The sequence below is a fragment of the Nicotiana sylvestris genome, chromosome 3 (assembly GCF_000393655.2).
Source record: "Nicotiana sylvestris chromosome 3, ASM39365v2, whole genome shotgun sequence".
NCBI classification, from domain to species: domain Eukaryota; kingdom Viridiplantae; phylum Streptophyta; class Magnoliopsida; order Solanales; family Solanaceae; genus Nicotiana; species Nicotiana sylvestris.
Window position 1 is genome coordinate 113,315,893 of NC_091059.1, and position 24,233 is coordinate 113,340,125.

The window sequence follows — 24,233 nt, forward strand, 5'->3', positions numbered from 1 at the left end:
ACTATTGAGAAACAAAATGGTACATCCGTGAAAGGCAGCAGCAAGTCTAAGAAGAGTCCAGTTGAGCAAGCCATGTCTGAATATGATGTTGTGGGGCTAGTAAGCTAGAAAGGAAAGTCTGTTGAAGGATCTAGCAAATGAAAACGGGAAACTGTTAGAGAACCTGGTGATTTGAGGGCCATGCCCAGTGATAGTGGTCTTTGGCAGCTGAGATTAAGAACTCAGAAAGTCTTGTGGGGTCTTACATTTGACCCAACAATTTCAGAGATGGCCGATATGAGACAAATTATGGAGATAGTAGAATTTCAACAATGGGAGCACTTGTTTGAAGGGAGCATGCCTCTGGTGTACGAAGATGCTGTACAAACTTTCTACGCATCTCTCTTCACCGTTGAGGGGGATCACATTTGTGCGCTAGTAAATGGAGTAGATATTGTACTCGACGCTTCAGCATTGGGAAAGGTTCTCAGAATTCCATGTGAAGGAATGTCCTCAGTTAAGGGTGTCTGTGGTGTCAACTTTAGGAGAGCCATCATGAAAGAGCAAGCTATTCAGCATAGGGAATAGGTGCATAAAAAGGTATTACTTCCTGAGTATCAGCTTCTTTTTGAACTAGTCAATAAGGTGCTCTTACCTCATCCTGAGAGGCAGTTTATTGCTATAAAATCGGATATGGTCTTAATAGAAGCACTTGATGAGTTTGTCCCAATCAATCTGCCAGCAATCATGATAGATCATATGCAAAATGTGGCAAACTTTAAAGGTGAGAATCATAGGCTACCACATGGTTTTCTCCTCACTCAGGTGTTCAAATTCTATAAGGTCCCCTTGGGGAATCCCAGAGTGGGCACAAGCAAGCAAACCTTCTCTAAAACCACTTTAGAAGAATGTGAATGTGTAGAATGAGTTGGTGGAAGCATCTCGACCATTTATCAGCTGATCAACGCTCAAAATGTAGCTTCTGAAGAGATCAGAAGGTTGAGGGCTCAAAATGCCATACTGAAAACTCAGCTCAGTCAAGCAGTTAAAGGACCTAATTCTGTTAATGAAGAAGTTTCCCGACTGACAAAGGAAAATGATAAACTTCGGGCACAATTGCTTGAAGAACAACTATATACAAATGCTCGACTAGACCTAGTTCTCAAAATCATTGTTGCCTCTCCTTCCAAGCCTCCTTCTTCTAATGTCCTCTAGGATCCTCTTAGTGGCCAGCTATTTTTGCTCTAATATTTTGTGGCTGTTGTTTTATTTTTGTTTGCCTTTTACTGATGGCATGCTGGAATTCACCATTACTGCTCCTGTCTTGCTCAGTCCATTGTTAATATTAATGAAACATCTCCTCTTTTTGCATGTACAATGTTATGTTCCTCTGGCTTCTCTTTTCTGTCATGTTGTGTGCACATTTGTGGCATGAGTTAGCCGTGTTAGACTTCTTTATGCTAATTACCTGCTTGTATTCTTTTTAATGATGCCAAAAGGGGGAAACAGTCATAAGGGAAAGGGATCTGAGATTAAGGGGGTCATAAGGGAAAGGGATCTGAGATTAAGGGAGAATCAAAAGGAAAAAGAGAATAAGGGGAAATCAAAAGCAAACGGTCAGGGGGAACTTGTGTAATTTTTGGTATCTTATCTGGTTATTTCTGCTCTAAACAAATACTATCAATGCCTAAGTTTGTCATCATCAAAAAGGGTGAAATTGATGGGTTTTCAATGTCTTTGCCTTATGCTTCTTATGTTTTGATGATCTAACAAACTTATTGTGAAGAACCAAATAGAGAACCTAACCCACATGGTATATATTTCAAATGAATAATGTCTAGTCTGATCTCTAGTAAATGAATGAACAACCACAGGGAGGAACACAGTAGGGACCTAGTGACCTGGTCCCTTAAGGTTCTCCGACAGAAGTACAAGTCAGTGATTGTCCGCAACCATTATAAAGAGGAACAAAATAGGGACCTGGTCCCTTAGGATTCTTCGATAGAATTACGCGTTAGTGACTGTCCACAACCATTATAAGAGGAACACAACATGGACCTGGTCCCTTAGGATTCTCTGACAAAAAGTACAAGTCAATTGTACAACTAGAACGTAACAGCAGAAAGTGACCATCTCGCAACTGTTACAAAAGAGGAACACAACTGGGACCTGGTCCCTTAGTGTTCTCTAATAGAAGTACAAGTCAACTATACAGCTGGAACACAATTGCACAAAAGTGACTGTACAACAGACAGTGCAGCAGTCACTTCTCATTGGGAAGAAGCATGTACCAAGAATTGACATCACTATCCATTGTGATGTCTTTTGTGATATAACAACCTGGTGCAAGGCACAACACTTCACTTGTGCATTTAGTGATATTCTCTCAAGCATAACAGTGTTCATCCGGCATTGAAGTCACTGGTGTATCAAGAACAAGAAGACAACTCCACTAAGGATCAGTTTCATAATGAGTTTATGTATATGCGTAGTTGAGTTGTAATCTTGTTATTTGCTCTTCATTGTATCTCCTATTTTTCTTTCTTAGAAGCTTTGTCTTAGGAAAACCAAAATCCGTAAACTTCCGAGGTTATGTTGTGACTAGGATTAGTCATCAGATTAAAGTATTTGTAACTAGAAGAGTCACAAAGTGGCTTGTGGTGAGAGCATCACAAGTTAGTTGAAGTCTTTGTAATAGGGTTATTACAAAGTGGCTTGTAATAGTGAGATTGCAAGTTAGTGAAATTAAAAGCCTACAAGTGTAGGTCGTGGTTTTTTGATCCCCTTGTGTGGGATTTTTCCACGTAAAAATCCCCTGTCTTCTTTACTTACAGTTTTATTAGCATTCTCAGTTTGACCTTATAGAGGACCAGGTACTCTGCTGTTTGGTGGACTCATACAAACTAACAGATACCCCCGACCCACTCCTTGAAATGGGGGACTACATTGGGGACTCGGGCGATCGATGCATATCAAGAAAGTAAGTGATGAAATAGAAAAGTACGTTGAAAGGGTTTTTTTGCTGACTTGAGAGGAAATAAACTTACGTGTCGAGTTCCACTTCTCAGGGAACGGCAGAAAATTAGAGGGAATGAAATCTTCGATCTTGACCGGAACAAATCTCCCCAGCCAGCCTCGATCACTGTATTCGTAGATGCTCGAAAAGTGAGCCTTCTTTGCTCATCGGGAGAGCTTGATTAACCCCCCTCGGAAGATTTGAGGGCTGTAGACAAGAAGCAGATGGTTGATAGTGAATCGGGAATCCTCCGTGTTGTTGACAAAGTGATGGAAGAGAATCATGATCCTCCAAAAATACGGATGGATCTGCCCGAGACAGACCTCGTATCTCTTACAAAAATCAAGGACCACCGTGTCAATCGGGCCAAGTGTAAAAGGGGTACATATAAACGCTTAAGTACCCCTCCATGTGCATTGTGATGTCCTCATCAGTACCGGGGATGACTACTTCCTTACCTTCCCACTTGCAATCCTCCCAGACCATCGGGAGTGTGTCTTCGGTGATGGAGCAGATATACCTCCATACCTCCTCACCGCGATCTCCTTGTTGGAGGCCTTCTCGATCTTGAAGTCATTATCTGTGGAACAACCTCCGGGGATATAATCCTTAAGAGGAGGTTTCGGGGCCACTGTCGGCAGGGTCACTTCGATATCAGCACCCGGGGTAGAAGTTGAAGGGGTGGTATTTTGAGGTACAGACTTCGAGGTTTTTGCCATCTTTATCTGGGAATATGAAGGTTTGAAGGCGGATATGAAGGTTTGAAGATGGGTATGAAGATTTAAAAGTCTGACTTGAAGATTCAAAGATGAAATATGAAGATTTGAAGATTGGAGATGAAGGAAAGAAGAAGTGAAGAAGTGAAGAACAATGTATGAAGATTTGAAGGGATTATGAACAAGTAAAACGTTCGAGGGTAACTTATGAAGATTTGAAATCGGAAAGTAAAAAAGTGAAAAAAAAAGGGAAATGTGAGCTTTTATAGGAGGGAAATAATTAATGCGTGACATTTCACATTTGATGCCCACCGAGGATTGTCAACCGGCGGTTGACACGTGTCCGAAGTCAGAACTACGCGACTGATGGGACATTTCGCTAACTCGTCAGCCCGTTATAGCGTACGAAGGAAGGAAACGGGGTCAGTTAATCACTTCTCGTCGTTTCTATAAATCTGCTCTCCAAAAAGTGAGGGGACTATCTGTGTGCGGGTAAAATTGGAGATAAAGGTTACCACCATTTCCCGATAAAAAAATGAGAGGATAGCTCAACCCAATATGGCCTCGGGTAAAGCCGAAGGCTTCTACGGACCAGAGCCTGGGGAGGACGAATGGTGCACTCAGAACCGGACGTGGCCAAGCATTGAGCTCAAGCAAAGTGAAGAACCAAGGCTACGGGAAAGATGGTTAGACAGGACAATCGAGGGGCCGAAATATCCATCCTTAACCGGATATTACGGCACAAATCTCGCCCGATATCAACTGCATATCGGCGTTTACTAGAAGAAAAAGATTTTTACCTTACTTATACTTGTACTAGGATTGAACTTCCCCTACTATATAAAGAGAAGAACTTTTTTATTTTGAGGACTATTGTCGGCACGCATATCAAAGAATAAAGTTAATTTTTGTTCTCTAGCTATTGTTTAAAGTGTTCTTCAGCTGCTTGTTTATTGAGTTACAACCGAGTCCGTTTCGAGGGCTGGATCGGAACTGATTTCCAAACACTCATTGCAAAGCTAGGCTTAATCATCCATCGCATTTGGTTTGATCGCTTTGTTTTCCTTTAATTCAATTATTTATGGTTCTTAATTCATTCATGTTAAATTAAATCACATATCCTTTAAACTGCGTATAAATTCAATTGTTACTAGCTCGCTCTAAGGATAAACAAATTTACCACGAAGAGCTGGTCATTCTTTATGCCAACTAATGTAGGAACGAAATAATATCTTTCCTCCCTCTTGACAACTTTAACCCACTGTCAGTCATTCAAAAATAAACTCATCCTCCAAAGAATTGAAATAAGAATAAAAATAGGAAAAATACCATCAAAAGAAAAGAAATATTAAGAGACAAAACTGTGAAGTCGTCGCAAAGACTCTTTCTTGGAAGGAAGGCTTTGATTAAAGAATTCATACAACGGATGGCAAATTCCAATATAAATAAATAACCCCAAATAAGTATTTCTAAAAGAACGCTGAAACAATTTTAAGCACAAAATTGGAGTCCTACTTCTCTGTAATCATGCCAAGAGTACCACCACAACAGCAACAGAAAAGTACAAACATGGAGGAGTTAAAGAAGGGGGCATGGTCTCCTGAAGAAGACAAAAAACTGAGAGCTTATATCATGAAATATGGCATTTGGAATTGGAGTCAAATGCCCAAATTTGCAGGTCTTAGCACTAAAAACATAATTGAATCATTTCAAATCATTTCCATTCAATATGTACTTTCTAATGATTCCTTCTCGGATTTCTACCTGCATAAAACAACTTAATTATAACTCCTTTGGGTAATTTCTTTGTGCTTAATTAGCCTCTTGAACTTTGGTCATGGTTGCAGGGCTTTCAAGAACGGGGAAAAGTTGTAGACTCCGATGGGTTAACTATCTCAGCCCTGATGTTAAAAGAGGACCCTTTAGCATGGAAGAAGTTGATATAGTCGTCAAAATGTATCAGGAACTTGGAAACAGGTGAGAATAAATTAATTTAATTTTCCTACAAAAAAAGCCGTCTACCCTAACGCATGTATTAGTGGCTGATTTTACGGCTTGAAACTGTGACCTATAGCTCATACGGAGACAACTTTACCGTTACTCCAAGGCTCCCTTTCATTTTCCCCACACAACATAGCATTATAAATCTCTCGTGTTTAATTTAATATCTTATCCTAATTAATGGAACGTAAGTAGAAGTATCTAAGAGAATTTCCTTGTTTCTATACAGATGGTCAACCATTGCTGCAAGATTGCCAGGAAGAACAGACAACGAAGTTAAAAACTTCTTCCACACACACTTAAAGAAGCATTTGGGAGTCAAAAATAATGCACTAGTGAAAAGTCCAAGGCAAGACGCAAAAGGGTGGAGAAAACCAAAGAAAATGAAAAGACAAATACGATCAAAGCTGACGAAAGACCTGTCAACACCAGTTTACTATCACCTCATGTTTCTTCACCCTGCAGCAGCATTATAACATGTGAAGAAAACCAAATGATGGATGTTGTGAATTTCTCACAAACGTACCTGAATTGTTACAACGTTAGTTCACTTCACGATCAATCAGATATTAACGTGGAAAACACAGTTATCTTGGAGAGCAACCCGGAAATAGATGAAAATATTGGTGTTGCTGACTCTGATCAACTTTGTCATCAGTTTGATCAGTACTCCCATGCATGTTCCATTTCCGATATTGGTACAAGCTTTAATTACTCTATCGATCAGTTCGATATGAATTCCTTCTGGCTTGATGTAATTAGGGGTTTAGATCATTTTATTTTCTGAAAGATGTAACAACATAGAAATATCCATGTCCAGTCCTAGTTTTTGTTTATCTCTCTTTTTACAAAGCCATAATCATGTATGTTCATTAAACATGAAAATAAAATTAAATACAAGTTATTACGTCTTATCTAAGTCAATTCATTAGGTTCGTATATAACTATCAAAGCTTTGAGTTTGAGGTGTATGGACCTCGTGCGCATCTCACTTTGCTTTTGCCTAATTTTTAATTACTACCAAAAAAAAACCGGAGAAAATGATGTTGTATAGCTTCTCTCAAAATAATAACCGAAAAAATATATATTTTTGTATATATGCATTTATGTATGTTGTACACAAAAATATACAAACTTTATATATTTTTGCAACTATCAAATATAAATAATTTCGACCGCTGGCTAAAAGTGATCTTTGTCCGAATCCATAACTGTTGCACCTAATAAAAGAATAGAGGTATAGTCAGCCACGCGTTTATGGAGGAGTTAGGGATAAGAAACTAGGGCTATCGAACCATATATATCGAAGGTTAGTAAAGGTGATATATTTCTTTTTCTGTGCGACAATATGACTAAACTTGGACCAGTTGGAGAAGTAAACTACTGACAACATTAATTTCCAATTTCACAGTCAAGGAGCTTATTACTGATAAAGAACTTATTCTTATTCATGACTTCAACCCTCACAACTTTGTTCTAAAAGTAGCTAGTATTGACATTAACTTTATTCATGATTAACCTTAGCGATACTGATGATGGGAATTTATAAGGCTGAGTTCCTGTACCAATAGAAAGACTTGACACAAGGATCTCCCTTTCGGAACTTTTTTCTTTTTTCAGTATGTGAAAGTTAATCCAAAACAAGTTTGATGCAAATGATACCTCAATGCTGGGTCCATATCTAAGATGGAAGGTCGTTGGTGTATTCTCATAAAATAGTGACAAAGGTCACGTCTATACCCAAAAGTTAGATTGGAGATATACGTGATAGTGCAGGATTCAGGAATAGCACTTTGAGGGCTCACTCTCGCTGCGTTATAAACTCCAAGAATTAGACAAATCGAACCTTTCTAAAAGTTACTACATCATTAATATGCTGGGAATATGCACTCGGGACTTGTTATCTTCTTTCTGCATAGATTGGACAGAGATTCCTGATTCCGGCGAGCCTTTCGTCTTGTTATCTTTATTAAAACGACAAACCTATGAACAATTCCAGCCTTTCCTCTTGTTCTATTGGACTTCTTATTAGTAACAAGTTCTTTTCATTAGCCTTCTGGGAAATGCATAGTGGCTTGAACTGGGAAGGTTAGTTACGAATCTTTCTTGTTGTAGCTTGGCAACGGAATCAGTTGGAAAGACAGCTTCCTCGGGAAAGTGGTTTGCAATTAACATTAAGTCAATTACAGGAAATGCTTAAAATACATGAATGCTTAATTTTAAAAGCCTATTCTAGTTTAAGAACAACAGATCAAATATCAGCATTCGGTGCATGTCCATTGTCCAAGCTAATTTCCTAAGAAACAGAGGCCTGTTTGCTGCAGTTTTATGTGATTTTTTAGTCAGATATAATATCCAAGTTCACAGTCCCTGATAACAGTGGTTTGCAGGGTTTGAATGTGGTTGATGATGCATAGGGTAGCACTTACTGTAATTAAAATTCACAAGAGAACTTGAGGCGTTTGTCCTGCACTCTATAAATGCCGGCTATTCGTCCTGAAACTTGCAGATTTCATGCATCTTATTGCCTATTTTGCACAAAATGCCATTGAATTTGCTTGTGAATATACACTTCTGGGGTGAAGTCGAAACTAGTTTGTATTTCTTCATCTCTTCTTCCACCATTCTCTTCAAGGTGTCCCTGATATCCCCCAATGCCCAAGTTACTGAGATGTGAGGTCGTGGATCCTGCCATCAAAATCCAAAAAAATGTAATATCTCACTGTCACAGGAAGAATCAATTACAGTGGCTAAAAGTGAAAGTGGCAGTGAAATAAACATAGCTTTATGTGGTCAGACCTTGTAAAATTCCGGAAGATTGTGAAGTTTGTAGACTTCATTAACAGCTTGGATTTGCTTTCTTATCTGAGACACACAAAGATACAAGTAAGTTTCCTCCCTTGCCTCAAAGAATTATATCACAGGTGGAGGACGAAGAACAATAAGCTTTTATCTAACTGGACATGAATGACGCCAGAGGGGAAAATAGTAGAGAGCTTAGTTTAAACTCATTGTTCCATAATTGAACTCATCGAAAGATGAACATCCAGAACAAGCAAATATCAGCTAGAAGCTCACCACCATAGAGCATTAATTGACCAAAATTAAAGCAGGAAATAACCATAGACACAACTAAGATTAGAAGTCAACAATAGAAACCACCAAAACCTCTAACAACCCACATGCAGCTTTTGGATTAAAGGAAATAAATAAAGCTTCCACAATGAGTTTTCTTTCTGTGCGTAGAGCCAGGCATGCCCTCCGCTGCTGCTACCATTAGCTTTACCGGAAACCCCTAGTTTATTTATAGTGTTTCTATAAGGTAAAGTTTTATTCAAAAGCAGTATATCATGCATACACACACACAAAAGAAAAAGGACTTGTTTTACATTACAATTTCAGAGAATATAACAAGTCCAGCTGATCAGACATACTGAAAACACTCCCCTCTTTCAGCCAACAATACATATTTAGCACTCTCTTTGTTAGTCTATTATAGTTTTATGTATCCATTCACTCCAAAATTTGGCATTCCATCCCTCTGCTCCTTGTTTTGGTTAAAATCCACATAAAATAACAAAAGTTAATGTATTGTCCTCCCTTATCAAAAAGTTAATGTATTGTCCTCCCAAACTTGTTGGCCAACCTATTATTATGACTTCTATAAAGACATCAACCATTTGTCATCCTCCTTCCTAAACTAGAGGACCAACCAATTATAATTGTCTGCCAAAAAGACATCATCCATTTCTTATCTCAATCTCTACCATAAATCCATTAGTAAAAAGAAACTTTATCATCCATATATTTTCTTAATCTCTACTATAAATCCATTGTTAAAAGAAACTTTGGTTAATCACATTGCAATAGAGACGAGTATAGGCACACTTCATTTTGCTTTCCATATTGTTGATGTTGTTTTGAATAATTTTATTCGACAAAAATAATATGCATGCGCTCAACTGAATCTTCTGACTGATGGTTGACCTTTACCTCTTCATTCTTTCTGTTACTGCGGATTTCTGGTTGAATCAATATATCTTCAGTTTATCAATGTTTGTGAGACAACAAACAATATCAGTTGTGAACATTCTCATAAAATCTATTCGAACCCCCATCAGTAAAAGAGAAGCTTATGGATATCGTGGCCCTAAGAGAAAAAGATACCATATACAGAACCTTCTATGTAGTAGATAGCTGCGGCAGTGGGAAGAGGAGGGTTGGGCAATACAGATAAGCAGCAACTTCAATACAATTCCTTAGTTGTATGTCTGTATTTCTAGTTTATTATTTCTTATACTAGCCATGAGTTCAAAATTACCAGTCCTATCACAGTTGACCATAGAGGCAGCTTTCAACCACATTGATATATTTCTCTTGAATACGAAAAATAATAATACAGGTCATATAATTCAGAACACACGCATGGACTCTTTATCTACACCATTAAATACGGGATAGCAAGTTAGTTGATCCAACTCAAATTATGAAGCGTATTGTAAGTTTTTCCTCTAAGATATCCATATAACCACCTCAGTAACAAGGAAAGAAAAGGGTTAAGCTGGTCAGTTGGGAAAGAGAAGGGTTATGCTGGTCAGTTGGGTAGTTTTTTCCCATATACTAAGACTCCCTTTTTCTCAAGTTACGTTACCTTTCATTAACTCTAAATTTGAATTTTGCGCACACAAGCATGCTCCTCGATATCTATCGTATATTAAGGGGCCTAAAAGATGTACCAGCAACAAACTTCTACACAAGGAGCATACTTATGACTTCAAGCATTCTCGGGAGTTCACCTAGGAGTGGAGACAATCCAAAACTGAAACTCTGTTTTCAACAATAACTACTGAAGAAATCCATTTTCCATACCTGGGCTAAGCCTCCTGCTACAACTTCCAATGACATGAATGTGCGAGTTGAATCATCATTGACAAAGATCTCCCATTTGGTAAAATCTATCAAATACCTATGTCAATTATTAGACAATGGTTACCAAACAAACCATACCCAAAATAAAATCAGAGCATAGCATGATTAGCATCACTAATGCCACCTCACCTCCTCTGAAACTGAAGCTTCTGGCGTAGCATGGAGACCATTGAATTAATCTGATGCACACGGATTGGGACAGTTCTACCCAAACTAATGTGAAACTCTCTACCCAACACCACTTGTTCAAGCAGGGCCTCATCTTTCAACAAACCACTCAATGGTATATCGACATCAACAGCATGTAGACTAGGTACAAGTGCTGTGACCTTCTTTAGAAAACGGGCCAGCTCCGTCCTTGTTGTAGGTGGTACATAAACTAGAATGTAAAGAAAAATTAAGAAAATAAGTGCATACCAACCTACCAATAGACTAATCAATAACAATATGGCAAAAAGAGATGAATGAAAATTGCACTATTAAGTTATTCTGCTCTTTGCTCAATTCACAAAAATAAAATTAGAGGAAGCTGAAATGCTCCCTAGATTCGGAAGGTAGATGAAATTACCGGGGATATACACATGTAAAGCATAATTGCCTTCAACGTGAGGAAAGCTTCGAACGCGATTGACTTGACTGCTGGACAAGGAGTCCAAAGGAACTTCACAAGCAAAACATCAAACACTTAGTGAGCATAAATTCTCAAACACACGTCTTGTATCAGTTTTTTCCCTGCTTTTAAGTAAACTTTGATAGTAATGCAAAAGAAAAGTTACCAAGAGAGTTGGGCGGGTGAAGGAGTGAAATAGGAGGTGGAGGCAGAGGGGCCACTATTGTCTCTTCAGCAATGGATGTAGAAGCTGACGGCAGTGGAGGGGTGGGACTGGACCCAGAGTCGGAGTCGGAAGAATCGTCTGCGTATGAGGCTCTTAGCGCTTCCATATAGTACTCCTTTTGGTTTGGCCTCCGTCGATTAATCCCGCAGCCTCAACCGTCACTGATCAATCTTGTCCGGACTTCCAACCTTTGTCCCTTTAAATTTCTTTTTTAATTCATCCTAGTAGTAATAAATTAATAATTTTTTTTTAAAATTGTTTCCACGGTATTTATCTATATCTCTATCTATATCTATATTCTATATCTATCTATCTATCTATCTATATTTTATTAAAAGGAGAGTAGTTTACAATGTGGTTAAGTCAAGTGGCAAGCTAAAATGAAACCACTTGGCAATTTTAAGACAACAAAAAAAATTTGGATTATAAATGAAAAATTATTTAATGAAAGTAGTAGTCCAAGATTTTCTGTAAATTGAATTTCATTTTTTAATAAATCAAAGCCAATTATTTGAACATTTAAACTAAAAATGTTCTCTTTTTGAGAATTTGTTGGACGTACACAAAGAGGGATGCAACTTTCATTGAGCAAACAAATATATTATAGCTATAAGTATCTTTACTTAAATTTGTGTACAATTCAGTTATGATAGGTATCCTTTTTTGAGAAAGAATCAACTAAAATTTTATTTTGTATCTTACACATTAATTTTAAGTTAAAATAATAATTCTATATTTAGTACAAGCTTTGTATCTGACCTTATTTGCGAACAATATACATTAATATAGGCATCATATACATTAAGTATTTTTATTAAATTTTATGTATAATTTATTCTTTTTTAAACTAAAAATGTTCTCTTTTTGAGAATATATTGGACGTACAGAAAAAGGGATGCAATTTTCATTAAGCAAACAAATATATTATAGCTATAGGTATCTTTAATTAAATTTGTATATAATTCAGTTATGCTAGGTATCTTTTTTTGAGAAAGAATCAATTAAAATTTCGTTTTGTATCTTACACATTAATTTTAAGTTGAAATAATAATTTTATATTTAGTACAAGATTTGTATCTAACCTTATTTGCGAACAATATACATTAATATAGGTATCATATACATTACTATAAGTATTTTTAATTAAATTTTTTGTATAATTTATTCTTTTTAAACTAAAAATGTTCTCCTTTTGAGAATATGTTGGACGTACACAAAGAGGGATGCAATTTTCATTAAGCAAACAAATATATTATAGCTATAAGTATCTTTACTTAAATTTGTGTACAATTCTGTTATGGTAGGTATCTTTTTTGAGAAAGAATCAATTAAAATTTCGTTTTGTATCTTACACATTAATTTTAAGTTGAAATAATAATTCTATATTTAGTACAAGCTTTGTATCTAACCTTATTTGTGAACAATATTATCACAACCCGGAATTCCCACCCTCGGAAGTAGTGATGGCGCCTACTAATATGAGATAGGCAAGCCAACCCTTAACTATCTACTACCTGTTTCATATTACTTCTTTTAAAACAAACATAAGGCGACAATATAAATAAAACGGAAGTTAGGAAATAGGCGGAAGTCAACATTTATTAAGCTTAGAGCTATGTCTATTACCACTTTTAAACTTCAATACCCCAAAATCTTGTGTCACAGTACCACAGACTGTCTAAGAGTCACTACATACAAAGTCTGAAGGAAATACATAGCATTGTTCCTGAGCAAGAGATAAAGGAAATAGGAAATAGAGGTAGAGGGAAAAGCCAGGGCCCGCGAACGTTTGCAGGTCTACCTTGGGTCTCCGGATGGACTGAAGGAAGCCCTTCAACTACTGCCCGAAAGCTGCTCCGGGATCTGCACACAGTGCAGAGTGTAGTATCAGCGCAACCTACCCCATGTGCTGGTAAGTGTCTGGCCTAACCCCGGCGAAGTAGTGACGAGGCTAGGACCAGACTCCAGATAACCTATGCAGTTATATAATATATGGCGGAAAAGTAAGCAGATAATAAGCAATTAAAGTTGGGGAAGGGGAACATGCCTCGGAGATAGCTAATAAAGCAAAATAGTAAGGAAGCTGACAATATAAATTCTAACACATATAAAGAAAAGTAAAGACAACTTTCACTTTCAGTTTCCATCTTGTTGCAAGCGTGCAACCCGATCTCATTTCTCATATCTTGTGGTAGGCGTACCACCCGCTTCCATTTCTAATATCTTGTGGTCGGCGTACCACCCGCTCTCATTTCATAATATCTTGTGGTAGGTGTACCACCTGCTCTTATTTAATAATATCTTGTGATAGGCGTACCACCCGCTCTCATTTCATAATATCTTGTGGTAGGCGTACCACCCGCTCCCATTTCATAATATCTTGTGGTAGGCGTACCACCCGCTCCTATTTCATAATATCTTGTGTTAGGCGTACCACCCGCTCCTATTTCATAATATCTTGTGGTAGGCGTACCACCCGCTCCCATTTTATAATATCTTGTGTTAGGCGTACCACCCGCTCCCATTTCATAATATCTTGCAATTTCAAGGAATCCCGATAAGGGAAAATAATCAATATAATAACTTCCCAGCAAGGGAACACAATAATGTAATAATTTTCCCGACAAGGGAACAACAATATTGAAATAGTCATCCTGGCAAGGGAGAATCAACTATAACCAATCTCAACTTAGCTTGTACTCAGTTCAATTATTGAAAATGCTCAATCATAGAAGATCATTAAGTAAGGCACCCAAGTATCATTTAAGAACATAACAACTTTCAATTTAAGACTCACGGTCATGCTTGACACCAACGTATAGATACTCGTCACCATGTCTATACGTCGTACTCAACAAGAAGCAAGCAGCAAATATGACTCAACTCCTAATCCCTCAAGCTAGGGTTAGACCAAACACTTACCTCGATGCCTTGAACACCACTCAAGTCTCAATTATAGCTTTACCTCTCGATTATACCACCAATCCGCTCGAATCTAGTCACAAGTTACTTAATTACATCAATAAGTGCTGAATGAATCAACCCCAATGCATGAAATGAGTTTTCCAAAGTTTTACCCAAAAAGTCAAAATCACCCCCGGGCCCACGCGGTCGAAACCCGAGGTTCGCACCAAAAACTGGCTACCCATTCCCCCACGAACCCAAATATATAATTTGTTTTGAAATCGGACCTCAAATTGAGGTCCAAACCCCCAATTTTAGAAAAACCTAGGTTCTACCCAAAACACCCAATTTCCCCCATGAAAATCTTTGATTTGAAGTTAAAATCATGTTAAAAGATGTTAAGGAGTGAAGAAAATGAGTTAGAAATCACTTACCAACATTTTGGAGAAGAAAGGTTGTTTGAAAAATCGCCTATATGTTTCTGGGGTTTTGAAAGGTGAAAATAACTGAAATTCCCGTTTATTTGTACCCCTCTCAGACCCCCCTATGCGGACCGCATCAAATGGACCGCGGCCGCACAGGTCTCCCTGAAGACGTGCAGCTCAGCACCTTGTGCGAACCACACAAAGGCAACTGCGGCCGCACAGGCTCTACCGCGCTCCGCACAAAGGCGACCGCAGTCGCACGTGTTTTCTCGCGGACCGCACTAGAGGGTTCAGAGACCTGCAACATCCTGAACCTGCAAAATCTGACTTTCTAAGCCTAAGGCATCCCGAAACCTACCCGAAACTCATCCGAGCCCTCGAAACTCCAACCCAAGTATACACACAACCTCAAAAACATCCTACGGACATATTCATGTAATCAAATTACCAAAATAACATCACGAGCATCGAATTAAACCTCGAGATCAATGAAATTTCTCAAAACTCTTTTAAACATCAAATTTCTCAATTAAGGTTCGAATCGCGTTAAACGACGTCCGTTTTTAACCAAATTTCACAGGAATGACTCAAATCATATATAAGACATGTACTGGGCGCCGCAACCAAAATACGGGCCCGATATCATTGCTTTTTAATCGTTTTCATTTCAAATTTCTGAAAACAATTTCACTTAAAAATTCATTTCTCGGGCTTGGGACCTTGGAATTCGATTCCGGGCGTACGCCCAAGTCCCATATTTCCCTACGGACCCTCCGGGGCCGTCGAATCACGAATTCGGGTCCGTTTACCCAAAATATTGACCAAAGTCAAATTTATTCATTTTAACATCAAAACTTAGCAATTTTCACAGAGTTTCATATTGAAGCTTTCTAGCTATGCGCCCGGACTGTGCACGCAAATCGAGGCAACTCTAATGAGGTTTTCAAGGCCTCAGAGACACAGAAATCAACTGAAAGCAAGTGATGACTCTTTGGGTCTTCACATTCTCCACCTCTAAAACAATCGTTCGTCCTCAAACGGACAGAAGAAGGAAGTACCTGAGTCGAGGAAAAGATGAGGATAACGGCTACGCATATCGGACTCGGATTCCCAGGTCGATGCCTCAGGAGGCTGACCTCTCCACTGAACACGAACCAAAGGAAAACTCTTCGATCTCAACTGACGGGCTTGCCGGTCTAGAATAGCCACCGGCTCCTCCTCATAAGACAAGTCATTGTCCAACTGGACAGTGCTAAAATCTAACATGAGGGATGGATCGCCGTGATATTTCCGAAGCATGGACACATGAAATACTGGATGCACGGCTGATAAGCTAGGCGGCAATGCAAGTCTATAAACCACATGTCCCACTCTATCAAGAAGCTCAAATGGACCAATGAAACTAGGGCTAAGCTTGTCCTTCTTCCCGAATCTCATCACGCCCTTCATAGGCGACACTCGGAGCAATACCCGCTCACCAACCATAAAAGCCACATCTCGAACCTTGCGGTCTGCATAACTCTTTTACCTGGACTGAGTCGTACGAAGCCTATCCTGAATGATCCTGACCTTGTCCAAGGCCTTCTGAACCAGATCCGTACCCAACAACCGAGCCTCTCCCGGCTCAAACTATCCAACTGGAGATCGATATCGCCTACCATACAAAGCCTCATAAGGAGCCATCTGGATACTCGACTGGTAGCTGTTGTTGTAGGCAAACTCTGCTAAAGGCAAAAACTGATCCCACGAGTCTCCAAAGTCCATGACACAGGCTCGAAGCATATCATCCAAAATCTGAATAGTCCGCTCGGACAGCCCGTCCGTTTGAGGATGAAATGTTGTACTTAACTCAATCTGAATGCCCAACTCTCACTGAACTGCACTCTAGAAACGCGAGGTAAACTGCGTACCTCGGTCCGAAATGATAGATACAGGCACGCCATGAAGACGAACAATTTCTCGGATATAGATCTCAGCTAATCTCTCGGATGAATAAGAGATTTCCACAGGAATGAAATGCGCTGACTTGGTCAGCCTATCAACAATGACCCAAATTGCGTCAAACTTCTTCCGAGTCAGCGGAAGTCCAGTAATGAAGTCCATAGTGATCCGCTCCCACTTCCACTCGGGAAGCTCAATCCTCTAAAATAATCCACCAGGCCTTTGATGCTCATACTTAACCTGCTGACAATTCCAACATTGAGCCACATATGCAACAATATCCTTCTTCACTCTACGCCACCAATAATAATGCCGCAATTCCTGATACATCTTCGCGGCGCCCGGATGAATAGAGTACCGGGAACTATGGGCCTCCTCTAAAATCAACTCTCGAAGCCCATCCACATTAGGCACACAAACTTGCCCCTGTAATCTCAAAACTCTATCATCACCTAAGGTAACCTGCTTGGCACCTACATGCTGCACCGTGTCTCTAAGGACACACAAATGGGGATCATCAAACTGTCGATCACGATACGCTCCGATAATGAAGATCGAGCGACCGTGCAAGCTAATACTCGACTAGGCTCAGAAATATCCAACCTCACAAACCGATTGGCCAAAGCCTGAACATCAAAGCAAGCGGCCTCTCACCAACCGGAATATAAGCAAAACTGCCCATACTGGCTAATTTTCTACTCAAAGCATTGGCCACCACATTGGCCTTTCCCGGGTGATTTAAGATAGTGATATCATAATCCTTCAACAACTCTAACCATCTCCTCTGCCTCAAATTCAACTCCTTTTGCTTGAACAAATGCTAAAGATTCTTGTGATCTGTGAACACCTCACATGCCACGCCATACAGATAATGCCTCCAAATCTTCAATGCGTGAACAATGGCTGCTAACTCTAAATCATGGACCGGATAGTTTTTCTCATGAATCTTCAACTGCCTCGAAGCATAGGCAATGACCTTGTCATCCTGCATCAACACTGCACCAAGCCCAATATGGGAAGCATTGCAAAAAACTATGTAAGGCCATGAACTTGTGGGCAAAACCAACACAGGTGCGGTAGTCAGAGTTGTGTTGAGCTTCTGAAATCTCGCCTCACACTCGTCTGACCATCTGAACTGGGCACCCTTCTGGGTCAACCTAGTCATTGGGGCTGCAATAGATGAGAACCCCTCCACGAACCGATGATAGAAGCCCGCCAATACTAAGAAACTCCGAATCTCTGTAGCTGATGCTGGTCTAGGCCAGTTCTTGACTGCCTCAATCTTCTTCGGATTAACCTGAATACCCTTTGCTGATACAACGTGACCCAGGAATGCAACTGAACTCAACCAGAACTCACACTTCGAGAACTTAGCATATAACTAACTATCCTTCAGAGTCTGAAGGACGACTCTGACATGATGCTCGTGCTCCTCCTAGCTGCGGGAATATATCAAAATATCATCAATGAAGACTATTATGAACGAGTCCAAATAAGGCCTGAACACTCGGTTCATCAAATCTATAAAAGCGGTTGGGGCATTTGTCAACCCAAATGACATGACCAAGAACTCATAATGCCCGTACCGAGTGTGGAAAGCTGTCTTAGGGACATCGTATGCCCTAATCCTCAACTGATAATAGCCAGATCTCAAGACGATTTTTGAAAATACCTTGGCACCCTGAAGCTGATTGAACAAATCGTCAATCCTCGGCAATGGATATTTATTTTTGATTGTGACCTTGTTCAACTGCTCATCGAACCATCCTTTTTCTTAACAAACAACACCGGTGTACCCCAAGGCGAAACGCTAGGTCTAATGAAACCCTTCTCAAGCAAGTCTTGCAACCGTTCCTTCAACTCTTTCAACTCTGGCGGGGCCATGCGATACGGTGAGATAGATATGGGCTGAGTGCCGGGAGCTAAATCAATACAGAAGTCAATATCCCTGTCGGGTGGCATCCCTGGCAAGTCTGAAGGGAAAACCTCAGGAAACTCACGAACCACGGGCACAGAATCAATAGAAGGAACCTCAGCACTGGAATCACGAACGTAAGCCAAATAGGCCAAACACCCCTTCTCGACCATATGCCGAGCCTTCACATAAGAGATAACGCTACGGGTAGAATGACCAGGAGTTCGTCTCTACTCTAAACGAGGCATACCTAGCAAAACCAAGGTCACAGTCTTGGCATGACAGTCCAAGATAGCATGGTAAGGTGATAACCAATCCATCCCTAAAATAACATCGAAGTCGATCATGTCTAAAAGCAACAAATCTACACGAGTCTCAAGACCCCCAATCACCACAATACAAGAACGATGGACTCGATCAACCACAATAGAATCACCCACCGGTGTAGACACATAAACAAGAACACTCAATGAATTACTAGGCATGATCAGATACGGTGCAAAATAAGATGACACATACGAGTATGTAGAACCTGGATCAAATAACACTGAAGCTTCTCTATCACAAACCAGAACCGTACATGTGATCACTACATCTGAAGACTCATCCTCGGGCCTTGCTGGAAGGGCATAACATCGAGGCTGGGCCCCACCACCCTGAACTACCTCTCTGAGATGTCTTGCTGCTGGCTGGCCTCCACCTTTGGCAGCCTGAGCTCCACCTCTAGGACCTCTACCTCCACCTCTAGTACCTCTACCCCCACCTCTAGCTGGCTGGGCGATCTGTGGAACATCTGGTGCCTGAACCATAGCACGAGAACCCTGATGTGGAGAACTGCTCAAAGCTCGAGGGCAATACCTAGCAATGTACCTCGGGTCACCACAAGTAAAACAAGCTCTCGGCTGCTGGGGTTGTCGACCCTGAAAACTCTGAAGCGGTGGTGCACTGATAGGTGATGGTTGTGCACTGAAGGACTGCTGGTCAGAATACTACATCGAAGGACCACGGCTACCGGAAGCACCGTAAGAAACCTAAAGAGCTGACTGAAAGTGCCTAGGAAGATGGCCTCTACCATATGAATCTCTACCTCCAGACGAGGTACCACTGAATCTGTCTGATTGACAGGGCATCTTATCCGACCCTTGACCACCTCCCTACGACAGAACCATCTCAACTCTGCGGGCCACATTGGCCGCCTCCTAAAAAAGTGATCTCACTCCCGGCCTCCTTGGCCATCTGAAGACGAATCGGCTGAATAAGACCGTCAATAAACCTCTTCACCCTCTCTCTCTCGGTAGGAAGTATGACAAGAGCATGGCGAGCTAAGTCGATGAACCTAGTCTCATACTGGGTGACCGTCATGGAACCCTGATGGAGGCGCTCAAACTGCTCCGATAGGCCTCTCTCTAAGTCACGAGGAGAAATTTCTCTAGAAACAACACTGTAAACTTCTCCCAAGTCAAAGATGGCGACCCGGCTGGCCTAGCTAAGCAATAATCCCTCCACCAAGTCTTGGTGGATCCAGACAAGCGGAATGTAGCAAAATCGACCCCATTGGTCTCAACAATGCCCATGTTCTTGAGAACCTCGTGATAGCTATATAGGAAATCCTGGGGATCCTCAGAAGAAGCATCGCTGAAAGTAGTAGTGAAGAGCTTGGTGAACCTATCCAGCCTCCACAAAGCATCGGCAGACATCGCCGCTCCATCGTCGGTCTAAGCTGTGACACCTGGCTGTACTGCTCCAACTGGCTGAACCGCTGGAGTCTAAATCTGGGGAGCTACCTGCTCCGGAGTGTGTGTAGTAGGAGTCTAAGCCCCTCCTCCAACCTGAGAAGTGGCTGGTGCTACAGGAAGCAAACCTACTCGGGTGACACTCTCCATGAGGCCCACCAATCGGACCAGAGCGTCCTGAAGAACTAGGGTAGCAATAAACCCCTCTGGGACTTGAGCTTGGCCCACCGGAACTGTTGGGGCCGGAACCTCCTCCTCAAAATCAACCTGAGGCTCTGCCACCGGTGCTGCTGCTCGGGGCTAAACTCTGCCCCTACCTCGGCCTCGTCCTCGGCCTCGCCCTTTGCCCCTAGCGGAAGCTGCTGCTGAGCGGTAGATGAGGAAGCGCGTGTTCTCGCCATCTGCAAAAGAACGAAATAGAAATTCAATCAGTATTGGGAAACAGAATCGCACGAAAGAACAAATGTGAAGTTTTCCTAACTCTGTCGCCTCTCGGGGATAAATACAGACGTCTATGTACCGATCCCTCAGACTCTACTAAGTTTGGCTGTAGACTGTGAGACCCATGTAACCTAGTGCTCTAATACCAACTTGTCACGACCCAAAATTTCCACCCTCGGGAGTCGTGATGGCACCTACTAATGCGAGCTAGACAAGCCAACCCTTAACTATTTACTACCTTTTTCATATTACTTCTTTTAAAACAAACATAGGGCGACAATATAAATAAAATGGAAGTTAGGAAATGGGCGGAAGTCAACATTTATTAAGCTTAGAGATACGTCTATTACCACTTTTAAAGTTTAATACCCCAAAATATGGTGTCACAGTACCATAGACTGTCTAAGAGTCACTACATACAAAGTCTGAAGAAAATACATAGCACTGTTCCTAAGCAAGAGATAAAGGAAACAGGAAATAGAGATAGAGGGAGACGCCAAGGCCCATGAATGTTTGCAGGTCTACCTTGGGTCTCAGAATGGACTGAAGGAAGCCTTCCAACTACTGTCCGAAAGCTGCTCCGAGATCTGCACATAGTGTAGAGTGTAGTATCAGTACAATCAACCCCATGTGCTGGTAAGTTCCTGGCCTAACCCCGGCGAAGTAGTGACGAGTCTAGGACCAGACTCCAGATAACTTGTGCAGTTATATAATATATGGCGGAAAAAGTAAACAGATAATAAGCAATTAAAGTTAAGGAAGGGGAACATGCCTCGAGGATAGCTGATAAAGCAAAATAGCAAGGAATAAATAAGGAAGCTGACAATATACCTTCTAACACATATAAAGAAAAGTAAAGACAACTTTTACTTTCAGTTTCCATCGTGTTGCAGGTGTGCAACCCGATCCCATTTTTCATATCTTGTGGTAGGCGTACCACCTGCTCCCATTTCATAATATCTTATGGTAGGCGTACCACCCGCTCCTATTTCATAATATCTTGGGGTAGGCATACCACCCACTCCAATTCTATAATATCTTGTGGTAGGCGTACCACCCGCTCCCATTTTATAATATCTTGTGGTAGGCGTACCACCCGCTCCCATTTTATAATATCTTGTGGTAGGCGTTCCACTCGCTACCATTTCATAATATCTTGTGGTAGGCGTACAACCCGCTCCTATTTCATAATATCTTGTGGTAGGCGTACCACCCGCTCCCACTTTATAATATCTTGCAATTTCAAGGAATCCCGGCAAGGGAAAATAATCAATATAATAACTTCCTGACAAGGGAACACAACAATGTAATAATTTTTCCGACAAGGGAACAACAATATTGAAATAGTCATCCCGGCAAGGGAGAATCAGCTATAACCAATCTTAACTTAGCTTGTACTCAGTTCAATTATTGAAAATGCTCAATCATAGAAGATCATTAAGTAAGGCACCCAAGTGTCATTTAAGAACACAACAACTTTCAATTTAAGACCCGCGGTCATGATTGACACCAACATATAGATACTTGTCACCATACTTATACACCGTACTCAACAAGAAGAAAGTAGCAAATATGACTCAACTCCTAATCCCTCAAGCTAGGGTTAGACCAAACACTTACCTCGATGCCTTGAACACCACTCAAGTCTCAATTATAGCTTTACCCCTCGATTCCACCACCAATCCGCTCGAATCTAGTCACAAGTTACTTAATTACATCAAATAAGTGCTGAATGAATCAACCCCAATGCATGAAAATGAGTTTTCCAAAGTTTTACCCAAAAAGTCAAAATCACCCCCGGGCCCACGTGGTTGAAACCCGAGGTTCGGACCAAAACCTGGTTACCCATTGCCCCACAAACCCAAATATATAATTTGTTTTGAAATCGGACCTCAAATTGAGGTTCAAACCTCCAATTTTAGAAAAACCTAGGTTCTACCCAAAACACTCAATTTCCCCCATGAAAATCTTTAATATGAAATTGAAATCATGTTAAAAGATGTTAAGAAGTGAAGAAAATGAGTTAGAAATCACTTACCAACGTTTTGGAGAAGAAAGGTTGTTTGAAAAATCGCCTCTTATGTTTTTGGGGTTTTGAAAAGTGAAAAAATAACTGAAATTCCCGTTTATTTATACCCCTCTCAGACCCCCCTGTGCGGACCACATCAAATGGACCGCGGCCGCACAGGCCTCCCCAAAGACCTGCAGTTCAGTACCCTGTGCGGACCGCACAAAGGCGACTGCGGCCGCACAGCTGTGAGCACGTGATTTTTGCCCTATATATGAATTATTCCCAAAATTCAAACAAAATGATTTTTTCTTTCATTATTTGGTAATTTTGTGCATTTTTGTGTTATTTTCGGTTAATTGTTGAATTTTATCTGTGCATTATAATTCATATGAAAAACACAAAAATATTCATTTGCATTTAGGATTTAATTTCATAGTTTGGTATTAATTAGGAGATTAATTTGTTTTAGAACGAAATATAAAGAAAATAACAAAATCGTCCGTTTTGCATTTTTAGTTTAAATTTGTATTAGTTTGCATTTTTTAAGGAATTAATTAAGAAATATATTTTTTAATGTAATTTGATTGTGAGTTTTTATTTCAACATTTTTGATAAAAATTAGAAAAATATATAAAATGAAAAAAAGGAAATAAATACAAAACAAGGAAAAGAGAAAAAGAAAATAAGTCAAATAAAAAAATGAAAACAATGAAAGAGGCCAGCCCAAATCCTTTAATTCCCAATCCGGCCCAAGTCATGCCCCATCAGCCCATAACCCGTTCCCACCCGGTCCAATTCTTTGAACTCCAAACGACGTCGTTTCAGGGTTCGATCTCAGCCATTGATTCTTAATCCAACGGACGAGATCATCCTAGGATCCCCCTATATAACTGTCCGAAACATCCCCCCTACCCCATCACTCATCATCTTCCTCACCCTTCTCAAACCCTAGCCGCACTGCCCTGAAACCCCTAGATCGCCGGTGGCGGCGCCGTTGTCCAATGGCGCCCAAATTTACACCCCAGATTCCCCATGAACTCCCCTTTCCAACCCTACCGTTGGTTTCCTTCGAATCACAACCAAGGCCGTCGAATATTGATTTTAAATTTTCCGGCCAAGTCGTTACTTTGTCCAAACTGGCCCAAAATCACACCACACCATCCCCGGACTTCCCTCAACCCAAATACATGACCATCTTCCTTCGAATCTCGGTGAAGCGGCTCGAATTTCAAATCTAAGAGTTTCCGGCCAAAACTCTAACCCCAAATCTTTGTGATTTTTAACCGTAATATCCTTAACCATGTGTTATCTTGTGAAAAACACATGGTTAGGGATGTTGCATGTCAAAAATTTTGAAAGATTCGGACGACAGTGGCTGACCGGAGT

At 40.5% G+C, this 24,233-nt stretch overlaps 1 protein-coding gene and 1 pseudogene across 1 annotated transcript; one reads left to right on the plus strand and one right to left on the minus strand.

Annotated features, from left to right (window-relative positions):
• Positions 1 to 5,186: 5,186 nt before the first annotated feature.
• LOC104233384 (transcription factor WER-like) lies at positions 5,187 to 6,548 on the plus strand (annotated as a pseudogene).
• A 1,309-nt stretch (positions 6,549 to 7,857) lies between these two features.
• LOC104233383 (uncharacterized) lies at positions 7,858 to 11,669 on the minus strand. Its single transcript, XM_009786772.2, has 6 exons — positions 11,418 to 11,669; positions 11,210 to 11,302; positions 10,771 to 11,020; positions 10,582 to 10,678; positions 8,512 to 8,577; positions 7,858 to 8,400 (listed from the first exon to the last, which is right to left on the minus strand). The coding sequence occupies exons 1-6, from the start codon at positions 11,581 to 11,583 to the stop codon at positions 8,200 to 8,202; spliced, it is 873 nt and encodes a 290-aa protein (XP_009785074.1). The 5' UTR covers positions 11,584 to 11,669; the 3' UTR covers positions 7,858 to 8,199.
• Between the last annotated feature and the right edge of the window lie 12,564 nt (positions 11,670 to 24,233).